The 11341-nt window shown below is 53.6% G+C and overlaps 1 protein-coding gene across 1 annotated transcript; it reads left to right on the plus strand.

Moving 5' to 3' along the window:
* Positions 1–355: 355 nt before the first annotated feature.
* On the plus strand, positions 356–11341 carry PLA2G2C (phospholipase A2 group IIC). Its single transcript, XM_061184079.1, has 4 exons — positions 356–498; positions 2300–2403; positions 11109–11131; positions 11297–11341. Exons 1-4 carry the CDS (start codon positions 356–358, stop codon positions 11339–11341), a joined length of 315 nt encoding a protein of 104 aa, XP_061040062.1.

The raw sequence follows: 11341 nt of genomic DNA on the forward strand, positions 1-11341 counted from the left end.
TGGTATTTGCAAGGACTGACATTTCTGGCTTTGAAGCTTTCTCATTAGTGTTTAACATCAGATCTGAAAGTGTTTCTGCCCAGGATGGTGGTCTTTTACTTTGGGGAGAAGACTGTAGTTGATAGTATTGTCCTGAATGTCATGGAAACTGGGTTCTCATCCTGGGCTAGCGAGACACTAGCTGTGTGACGCGGTAGACATGACCCTATCTTGCCCCCATTAAAGGGGCTGATGCCCAGGCACCACATTTAGGGGTCTCCTGATATCTGAATGCTAAGCGCTCTGGCTAGGGGACCTGAAAGCAACATCTTTCTCATCACATCTTCTCTTCTTCCTTATTTTCTCCTTGGCAGTGATGGCCCCCACCCATGGCAGCTTCTGGCAGTTTCAAAGGATGGTCAAACACATCACAGGGCGGAGCGCCTTCTTCCCAAATTATGGATACGGCTGCTACTGTGGGCTTGGGGGCATAGGGACCCCCGTGGATGACACTGACAGGTGAGTGCAGAGGCTCTGAGGCCTCCTGTCGGTTGATTTGCATTGAAATCCCGGCTTGAAGAGAGAGAGGGTGTTAGGACCCTTGCATTGCAAGGAACCGAAACCAATTCAGGTGAGCCTGAGGGTAAGAAAACAACTGAATGGGAGTGGGAGGGTGGTCTTGAGGAACCCAAGGCTGGGGCTGGCTTCCTGTGGCCTATGCAGCTATACAGGGCCCGCATGAGGTTCACTGCTCTGTCACCTTCTGGAAATGCTTGACAATGTTTGAATAAGGGGCCCCTCGTTTTCATGTTGCACCAGGCTTTGCAGATTATGTGGTCAGCCCTGCCCAGAGCTCTAGAATGTTCAGCTCTCAGTCCTCATGGTAAACGTGGTCTTCTCTCAGGCCTCCAGTTTTTAGGATTACAGATGCAGCAAGACTGACCAACTGTCTCCCAGTCCTAATTCCATTTTCCAGGAAAGAGAATCCAAGTGGCCCAGTTTGGAAAAGTTGTCCATCTGAGTGAGGACACATGGCACAAACTTGGCTGCCAGGCCTACTTCTAAGGATGGGCGTGGGGGAGGGTGAATTCCCAGAAAAGGTGGAGGTTGGTGTTAATCTGGGGAGGGAACAGGGAGGTAGGAAACAAGATGGTTTGTGTGTCTTTTTATTTGAAGAAATAAGAAGCAAGATGTTCCTGGTCACTTTCACCGTAGTGTGAATAAATATATCCCCATAGTAAGGCCTGAATATCACCCCTGGAGCTTGATTCCTCTGGGTTGGGCTCATGAGACCATGGAATGTTCCAGCTGGAAGGACCCCAGAGCCCTTGAGGGGACCTGACACTCATGAAATGCCCGTCACATCCTGAGCCCTGGGATTGGTGGTTTGCATGCAGGGCCTGGTTTAATGCTCCCAGCATATGGCCGAGGCCGTGCCACCATCCCCATTCTACAGGTGACAACGGTGAGGGACCCACCAAACAAAACAGCAGGCCCAAAGACACACAGCCCTTGAGTGGCAGGGTCAACATTTGAACCAGAATTTGCCTGTTTCAAAGTCCGGGCCCTTTGACACTCTGTGCCTCCCCTTCCAAGTCCCGTGGCTGATGAGAATTTTAACACTATTAGCCAACGATGACCAATGGCAAAGAGCTCACGTGTGGATGGGGATGGTGAGTGAGGAAGACAGAGCGTCCAGCCCAGGGCATCGGCCAGAAGCTGATCCTTTTCATGTCTTAGAATCCAGCCCCAGATCTCTGTGTTCCTGCCACTCAGACATGGTGGAAGAGGTGGGCCGAGGCCGTCCCCCAGCTGTTTTCTCTCCTCCAGTGTTCTCCCCTCCCGGCACGCCCACCCCTCCCCTGGCCAACCCTGAGCCTCAAGAGAGCAAAGACTGAAGGATTATGCCTGATGTGCTGACCCTTGTCTGCTCAGAGCCTCTCCCAGGGCTGGGCACATATTCAGTGCTCAGTCAAAAGTCATTAAATGAATGAATCAATTATGGGCACCTAGATTTGAGTCCCGACTCTATCATCTTCCAGCCGTATGATTTTGGGAAATTCACCTCTGGATCTCATTTCCTCTCCTATAAAATGGGGTCAAGGACTGCACGTCCTAGGGTTACTGTGCGGAGCTCATGAGTCAGCAGTAGGTAGAGGAGGGCTCGTTTTGTGATTTTAATATCATCAGGAAGTTACCTCCCTGCCTTCCGCACCTTCTCACTCAGGGGGTGGGGGGGGGGAGGCATGTGAATCCTTTCCAGCCAGTTCCCCAGGGCCACCCTCAGGAAAGCTCTCATCTCCCTCCATCTAGCCCCCAGGTGCTGCCTGGCCCACGACTGCTGCTACGAGAAACTGAAGCGGCTCAGCTGCCAGCCCGTGTTGAACGGCTACCAGTTCCACGTGGCCAACGGGACCGTGATCTGTGAGTTGCCTTCTCTGTAGGGAATGTCTTTGAAACTGGGCCTTTCCTTAAGGTCAGCCTTGTGGACCCAGAGAACTTTGGGGAAATGAGATTTTTTTCCAAGTGCTTTGGGATGGAGAGCTGTCATTCCGAGAATCAGAGCTTCCCGAAAGGCCTGGCCCGGTCCCTCCCTGGTCCCCGTTCGCAGCTGTGCCCCCAGCTCCCTCCAGAGGCGGGGTGCAGGGCACAGCACCCACGCCCCCGCCCGGGGTCTTGCATGTGCTCGATAAATAGTTGCTGACTCGGGAGTACAGTGAATTCTGCAGCTTCGCCTGGCAGCTGCTGCTGTTGAGAAGCTTCTTCCCGATGCCTGTCACGTGTTAACAAAGCAGCTCAGCTGTCGTTCAGCTGAACAAATATTTGTGAAGGGTGATTGCACGCCAAGCACTGGGATAAGTGCGGGGTGGGGGGACACCAAAGTCAATAGGCGGGGGACGGGGAAGGGAACCCACGTGTCATGGAGGCCATTCAAGGAAGAGGGCCAAGGACAGAGTGGGCAAGTACTGAGTGTCCAGCGCGTGGGGAGGGGCCCCTGATCTCCCAGAGCACGTTCTGGGGCTGCTGGGTGTGTAGGGCAAGTTGGACCTAAAGAACAAGCCCATGTGCAGGTGCTGGGCCACGGTCTTGTCGTGAACGCCATTCATTTCAGCGGAACCGGTGGTTTGAATGGCCCTTCGAATGTGTGACTCGCCTTCCGCGTGGCCTTGGGGAGTTGCGTGAACCGCTGTCCTCCCCTTGTGTGTTTATTCAGAGCTGTGAGTGTGTCTTGGAGATCGCCTGTCTTCTCCCGAGCCCAGGGGACCACCTCCCTTCCACTCATCTCCCAGAGCCCCCAGCCAGGGCTCCGGCTCAGGACACACTGAGCGTTAGGATGGTGAGTCTCCCTGGTCCCAGTGGTGAAACATGGCTCAGGCCCCTGCAGACAGGAGACCAGCTTCAGCGGAGTCTGCTTCTCGGCCCCCCCAAGCACACCACCGATGGGGAGGGAACCCCCTTTTTCTTATGTGAGCTCAAGGAGACTTCCTGTGTTGGAGCTCTCTGGCTGTGACCATCCTCAGGCCTAAAGCAAGGCGTTCCCTCTGTGAACCATGTCCATGTCCAGGAGATGGGGAGGGATCAGGGTCTAGTGGAGGGGCGGGGGAGGGGGTGACTGGAGGAGGTTGTCCCCAAAGGATTGTTTGGCTTGGCACATGATGCCCTCTGGAGGCCAGGGACCAAGTTTCTGACCTCTCCTCCCACCCCTCTTGGCTCCACATGGTGGAAGGCAGGGGCCAAGCCTGGCTGTCGGTTGGTGGGAGAGAGGCACACAGAACAGCTGCCCCTGACTCTTCTCAGCCCAGCTCTTGGTCTCACTTTCACATGGTTTCTTCTCACCTCTTTTCGCCTTGATCTTAACATCTGTCATGTTAAGTGTTACCTTAGAATGGTTGAAAAGCATCACTTTGAGAGAAAATATGCTCTAAGAGCTCTCTCCTCTGATGCCCCTAGCACAGGGACCAAGGAAGGAGGGAAATGGTGTTCTGAGGAGGGAAGTGGAATTTTAGTAAGGGCAAAGGACCTTCCTGCACTGTGATCTCAGGCCCAGGCCAAGCCTCCGCCCGTGCTCCTGTGTCACGGGGGCCAGCCCGGGCTCTCTGCACCTGGAACAGCTCCCTTATCAACCCTTTTCACCCTCCCAGGTGGGGACCAGAGCTGCAGCACAGGACCCCAGGAAATGGAGGAGAGTGACCTGGGGGCAGAGGCTGGAGCCCCAGGAGGTGGCACAGGAAGCGTTCTCTGCTTGGCACATCAGGCTGGGTGGCGGTGAGAGGTGCAGGCGGGGGCCGGGAGCTGGACTGGGAAGTCCGTGGCCTGGCCCTGCTTTCTGCAGATGCTGGCGCCTGCCATGCAGCAGCAGCCAGTTGCTCCCGAGGCTTGACCAGGGCTCCCAGAGTCCAACATCTTGCTTAGGGAGTTGGCATGGAGGGATGCTGCCCCATCCTCACCAGGCCATCAGCATCCCCTCCTCGGCTGACCCGGCTAGTGAGGACCAGGCTGACCCCCCTGTTGTCCCCGCCCCCACCTTGCCAAACCCCTGTTCCAGGAACAGGGCTGGGGGCTGGGTGATCTGGCTTCTAGTCCTGAGTCTGCTTCCACTGTGTGCTGAGACCCCAAGTGAACCCCACACACATCCATTCACTTGCCCAGTATCAACTGAGCACCCATTGGGTGCCCATCCAGGGCCAGTGCTGTGCCAGGGCCAGGGGCACAGAACAAGGCAGCCAGCCCCAGGCCCTGCTGTCCTGGCCTTCTCCAGAGCTGAAAGTGCCCTTGGAGACCATCCAAACCAAACCCTCATTGTAGCAATGGGGAGACTGAGACCCAGAGGTGGGGAAGGGTTTGATCTGAGGTAACAGGCAAGATTAAAACTCATACGTCTTGAGACTTTCCAGTGCTCTGGAACACACTGCTGGCCTGAGTTTTCTAGGCCTCAGTTTCTCCATCCATAAAATAGGTGCACTAACAACAGCTACAGTTCATGAGCATCTGACAGATGCTTTACACTCAGCACTGTGAATCCGTGAGAAACCTTTGAGGTGGGCATTATTCTCCCCATTATCGAGGAGGACCCTGAGACTCAGAGAGGTTAAGTGAGATGGCCAAGGCCACACAGCCAGGGAAAGAAGAGTTGGGATTCAGGCCCAGGTCATCTGACCCCAGCTGGTGCTCCTGCCTCCCACCACCCTCCCCAGTGGCTTGGGGCCGCTGGGAGGGCGAGGGGGCTCCTCTTGACTGGGGGCTCACACAAATGCAAGTCTTATTATCTACAACAGGCGTGTCAGAATGTTCAGCCCTGGCCCAAGGGGCAAAGAAGAACGGAAGGGGCTTGCCCCTCTGCAAGGCCCCAGATCTTTCTGTTCTAGCTCTATGTACCCTGCTAAGAGGCCCAGAGACAGCACACGCTTTGGAGTCAGTCAGAGCTGGGCCTGCATCCCAGCTTCACCTTTTCTAGCTGGATAATTGCAAAATCACCCTGGGCCTTAGTCTCCTCATCTGTAAAATGGAGATACTAATCAGAACTTCATAAGGTCACTAAAGGACTGACTAAAGTAACCCAGCTCAGAGCAGGTGCTTAGTTAGTGAATGCCCCTCCTTTTAGAAGTTGAGATTTCTTTCGTTTAAGCTCAGTTTCCTTTTCCCCTTTACTTTGTGGGAAAGCACTGGGAGTTTTCTTTAGTACTGTTGAGAGATTTCTTGGAAGCGTCTCCTCTGCATTTGCCTCCCCTTGAGCTAATGTTAGTAACCCCTTATAGGATAAAAGCTCGCCCCCTCTACCCCCGGTTATACTGCAGTTCAAGGAGCTGCCTTGCAAGGGTTAACCACCTCCCCAGCCTTCAAGTTCTGAAATCCCGCACCCAAGCCTGGTCCCAGGTTGCCTAGCAACCAGTGGCTGCTCCTGGGATGCAGCTGGTGTGAGCAGGGAAGGGAAAGGAGAAAAACAACTTGGTCTGCCCATGTCTCTAAATGTCACTGGGAGATCAGTGCAGAGAAAGGCCTGGAACCCAAGCCCTGGGACCAATTTGCTGAGTGGCAAAGCCTCCCCTCAGGTAACCGGGGAGGTCATTAGCCCTCCGTTGAGTGGGCTTACGTAAGTACTTGGCATTCGCAAGGGATTTTAAGATCTGCCAGTGGTGACGCCCCCTCCACCCACACATGAATGCATCTGTAGTGCAGCCGGGAGCCCGGCCATGGGCAGCAGAGCCCAGGTTCCAGCCAGAGGTGCCACTATCACCTCCATCTCTGAGCCTGTGACTTCTCCCTCTGCCGAAGGGGGAGGGTGAAGCAGGTAACCATTGGAATTTGTAGTTTGCAAAGATCTTTCTCCTTTGCTACTGAGTTTCCTCCTCACAACACCTCCGCTCGCTGACACATCACCCATTTCCTCTCCTAGCATCTGTCTCAACCTGACATCATCCCATTTTCTTGTTTACTTATTTGTTTATTTATGCATTGATTCTCCCCTCAACTGGAGTGTGAATTCCAGGAGAGCGGGGAGTACTTGTTGGGGGCAGCGCTTATCCTCATAAGGCCACAGAGGATGCCCAGAGCTATGCAGTGTGGGGTCCGCTCGCTCAGACCTGTACTTCCGCAGCCAAAGGGTAGGCACGTGTTAGGAACTCAATACCTGTTTGTCTGATGAGTGAGTGAATGAAAAAAATTCATGAAATAGTCAATGCAAGCACCTGTACCCTCATTTGAAAGCCAAGGGAAGATGCTCAGAGAGGAACAACTTGCCTGCCATGCTAGAACATGCAGGTGGCAGATCTGGACCGAGAAACTGACTCCCTGTTTCTTGGGACGGGGGCTTCATTCACTGCCCCGCAGGCCGTGTAAGTCCAGCCAGTAAGGCAGTAGCAAACTGGGATGGAGCGTTTACAGCGTGTTTGAGGCTGAAGATCTGCAATGAAAAGACAAACGCCTTGCCTGTGTGCAGAGAGAGAGACAGCCCATAAAATATTCAGAAAGAAAGATACACTTAGGTAGTGACAAGTGCTATGAAGCATCTAAAATAAGGCCACAAGCTAAAGGATGAGGATGGCAGTGGGGATGGAAGGGTGGGGGGTGTAGGTGCGCGGGGAGGATGGCTACTTTATGTGGCTGTAGAAGGCCTCTCTAAGGAGGTGGCATTTAGCTAGTGCGGAAGGAGACGAGGGGCTGGGGGGTGGGCGTCCCACCAGGAATGAGTCCGGTGGGGCCTGGCCGGGGGGGTGAGGGGCTCACCTTCTCCTTCGCTCACAGGGGGAAGCATTAAAGCAGGAAGTGATCTGCTCAGATTTTGCTTTAGAAAGATCACTCTGGCCCCTGTACAGAGAAGTTGGGGAGCAGGGGAAGAAACGGGGAGCCACTAGTGGGGTGTTTCAGTAGCACTGGGGAGAAGCGACCATTGCACAGATTGATAGCTGGGGAGAAGTGTCAGATGCTGCGTGTGTTTGGGAGGTAGATCGATAGGACCTGCTGATGGATTAGATGTGGGGTTTGAAGGTAAGGAAGGCTGACTCTGAGGTTCTTGGTCTGAGCAGCCACGGATAGTGGTGCATCTACGAGCTTGTGCAGATGGGGGAGAGCAGACTCTGCAGACACAGCAAGAGCCTGGCATGAGCCATGTTGGCTTTGAGATGCGTGTCAGACACCCAAGAGGGAGTCATGTGAACACAAGCCTATTGGCATCTAGAGCTCAAAGGAGATGTCTAGGCTGCGGTGAGAACTGGAGAGTCGGCAGTGCTCAGTGGTATTTAGAGCCCTGAGCTTTAAAACAAGAGCTCCCAAGGAGAGGGTTTAGAGACCAGGTCGGAGGCCGGGCACAGACAGGTAGCAGCCTGGCAGGCAGTCTGGGTTACCCCAGGCAGGAACATAGACCTTCTTGCTTTGTCTCATTGGTGGAGGTATATTTCATGGAATGAGAAAGCATATCCTAAAGCTGTCAGTTCCATTCTTCATGCCTCAGTTTCCCCATCAGCAAATTGGAAGATGCAGGATCTGGGTTTAGGCTTGTTTTTAAAAGATGACTTCCAAACATGGCATTTCTTGGCCCAGGGCTGCCTCTTCTTCCAGCCCATGACTGGCCTGATGCTACAACGGCTGTGGGATGTCCACAGCAATAGACCGCTGCTCCAGGTCAGTCCTGACAGCCTGTACCCTGGGCAAGCTGTTAGACGTCGAACTGAACAGGAGAGAATTATACTCCACACTTTGGAAAAGACCTGAAGACAAAGCAAGAAAGGGGGTGGTGAGAAAGGAAGAAGGCGGTTTGGTGAATTGAGATGGAAGAAAGAAGAGATGTTAAAGAAGAGGAACAGGAGACAAAGAGATAAACAGAAAAGGAGAAGGATGAGAAAGAAGAAAGGGTGAGAAAAGTGCCTCGCTTCCAGTTTCCAGAGAAGAAGCACCCGGGTGAGTGACAGCACCAGGTGCCAGGCCCTCTGGGAGGGAAGCGAGGTTGGATGGGGCAGGGCCCTGTGCCTAAGTAACCCTGGGCCCCACCAAGGGCAGCAGCCAAACAACCCGGTGAGCCCCCGCAGACCATGGCGGCTGCCAGGGGAGGGCAGCAAGGGGCATGCTGGGCAGAGGTGACAGACCTGGACGTGGAGGGGACGGAGGCTGTCAGGGAGTCCCTGCAGGAGCTGGGGCCTGATGGGTCTTGAAGGATTGTCACAGATGGAGAAGGGAGAGCGCGAAGGCAAAGGTGATCCAGGCGCCAGGAACACTGGGAGCGGCAGGAACCATCCCTGGCACATTTCCTGAGGGTGAGTGGAGAGGTACAGCTGAGGCGTAGGGTGAGTGTCAACATGTCTTGAGAAATCCAGGCTCCAGTGAGATGTGGGAGGACAGCTTCCTGCAGGAATTGTAGACTTCAGAGAGGGGGAAAGGCAAACAAACAGATGATAGCCAGCACTGGTCCAGCTTCAAAGGGCCCGTCTTTTTCCAACATGTGAAGCTAAGGGTGCACCATCGTCATAATAACAAGCATTTATAGAGGCCTCTCTGTGTTCTGAGCACATCCAGACTGTAACAACAACAGTGAAAATCCTCACAACGATCTTGTGAAGTAGACACCATTATTTATTTTTGATACTATTGCTTTTATCACCATTTTATAAATGATACTGAAACTAACTTGCCCAGGGCCAACACATCAGGGAGTCTGGCCACCTCACTTCCTCATCCCCCCCAACCCTCAAAAGAGAGTGGAAATGGGGTGGAGCTATCTAGAAGGAGGCTGCCTTAGACATCCCCTACACACACACACACACACACACACACGCATGCATGCACGCACACGCGTATGCACCCATGCACAGAGCACTATAACTCTGACTACTAAATAAAAGATCCGGGGCTTCCCTGGTGGCGCAGTGGTTGAGAGTCTGCCTGCCAGTGCAGGGGACACGGGTTCGAGCCCTGGTCTGGGAAGATCCCACATGCCGCGGAGCAGCTGGGCCCGTGAGCCACAACTACTGAGCCTGCGCGACTGGAGCCTGTGCTCCGCAACGGGAGAGGCCACGATGGTGAGAGGTCCGCGCACGGCGATGAAGAGTGGCCCCCGCTCACCGCAACTGGAGAAAGCCCTCGCACAGAAACGAAGACCCAACACAGCCAAAAATAAATAAATAAATAAATAAATAAGTGAAATTCTTTAAATAAAAGATCCCCATCTAGTGGTCACTTGGCCACAGTGCAGACACTCAATCCCAAAGGCCCATTGAGGCTTCATTCACTTATTCAATGACTGTTGAGCACCTACTATGTGCCAGCATAGTATCCCAGCTGGGAATACTGGGAGGGACAGGACAGAAAAAGCCCCAGTCTCACAGAGCTTACACTTTGTTGATGAGAGACAGACACAAGCAAGTAAACAAATAAGAGAAATAAGAGATGTGAAAAGTATGGTGAATCAAACAAATGGGGATGTGAGGGAGAGTGGCTGGAGAAGCTTTAGAAGGAGTGGGCAGGGAGACCCTCTCTGAAGAGAGGAAATTTGACCGAGACCCAAAGGTGTGATGGATCCAGCCACTTAAAAACCCTGGAGAGAAGTGTTTCAGACAAAGAGAATAGCAAGTGCAAAGGCCCTGGGACAAGACCAAACAAAACATGTGACATAAAGAGGCCATTGGTCCTGGAGCAGAGTGAAGGTGAGAGAGTGGAGGTCTGTGAGGATGGAGAGGTTGGCAGGGGCCCCATCATGGCAAGCCTGCTTCGGAGTCCATGGCAAGGACTTGGGATGTCTTTGCCCAAATAGTAGGAAACCACAGCAGGGCTTTCAGCAAGAGAGTGAACCTAATTCAAGTTACATTTAAAGACGGTCTCGGACTTCCCTGGTGGCGCAGTGGTTGAGAATCCGCCTGCCAATGCAGCGGACAGGGATTCGAGCCCTGGTCCGGGAAGATCCCACATGCCGCAGAGCAACTAAGCCCGTGCGCCACAACTACTGAGCCTGCACTCTAGAGCCCGCGAGCCACAACTACTGAGCCCACGCACCTAGAGCCCGTGCTCCACAACAAGAGAAGCCACCGCAATGAGAAGCCCGCGCACCGCAACGAAGAGTAGCCCCCACTCGCTGCAACTAGAGAAAGCCCGCGTGCAGCAACGAAAACCCAGCGCAGACAAAAATAAATAAAATTTTAAAAAAAATCTTAAAGCCAGTCCCTGTTTATTTCCTTCCATTAGGGCGGAATTGCTGGTGATGACAGGGATTGGGATTGTGGCCAAGAAGATGGAGAGAAGAGGGCAGAGCGAAATATTCTAAACATAGAGACATCAATGGAACTTTGGGTGGATGGGCTGTGAAAGTGAAAGGGGGGCAGGAATCAAGGTTGGCTGCTAGTTTTCTGGCTTGAGTGGGAGGTGGTGCCATTTCCCAAGCCGAGAGTGTGGGTGGAGGACAAGCTCAGTGGGCGGCGGGGGGTGGGGGGCGCGGAAGGGGACACTTACATCAAGAGCTTCCTTTGGGGCGTCTTACATTGAAGATGCCTGCGACATCCAGGTGAGATGCCAGGTAAGCTGTTGGAAGGAGGAGCTGAGTTCTGAAAAAATAGGTTTCGTGTCCTTGGCCTGGGTGCTGCCTGGCAGCACTAACCCAGGGTCCCTCCGTGCAGCCCACACCTGCTCCTTCTCTTGTTTCCTTCCAGGCTTCTCCTTGGGGCATGTCCAGGTGTGGTGGGGGAACGGCTTGCGGACAAAAGAAAAGAACTCTCAGTTCCTTTCCTTTCTATTTTCAACACTTGACCCCTTGCAGCGAGCTCCCAGTTCTCCCCAACTTTAGAATCAAACCCTGGGGGTGAATGGAAGCCCCCTGTGACCCTCTGTCTCCCTTCAGTTGAATGCGCCCTTGGTCCTGGTGTTGGCTGCCTCCGTGGGCTAA

This window comes from Eubalaena glacialis, chromosome 3 (assembly GCF_028564815.1).
Source record: "Eubalaena glacialis isolate mEubGla1 chromosome 3, mEubGla1.1.hap2.+ XY, whole genome shotgun sequence".
In the NCBI taxonomy this organism is placed as follows: Eukaryota; Metazoa; Chordata; class Mammalia; order Artiodactyla; family Balaenidae; genus Eubalaena; species Eubalaena glacialis.

Excerpts from the sequence above, each read along its gene's own strand:
- PLA2G2C (XM_061184079.1), top strand. The coding sequence starts at position 356 with ATGGCCCCCACCCATGGCAGCTTCTGGCAGTTTCAAAGGATGGTCAAA. Across the intron at positions 2,404-11,108 it reads GGCCAACGGGACCGTGATCT|GCTTCTCCTTGGGGCATGTC; the intron begins GTGAGTTGCCTT and ends GTTTCCTTCCAG. Across the intron at positions 11,132-11,296 it reads TCTCCTTGGGGCATGTCCAG|TTGAATGCGCCCTTGGTCCT; the intron begins GTGTGGTGGGGG and ends GTCTCCCTTCAG.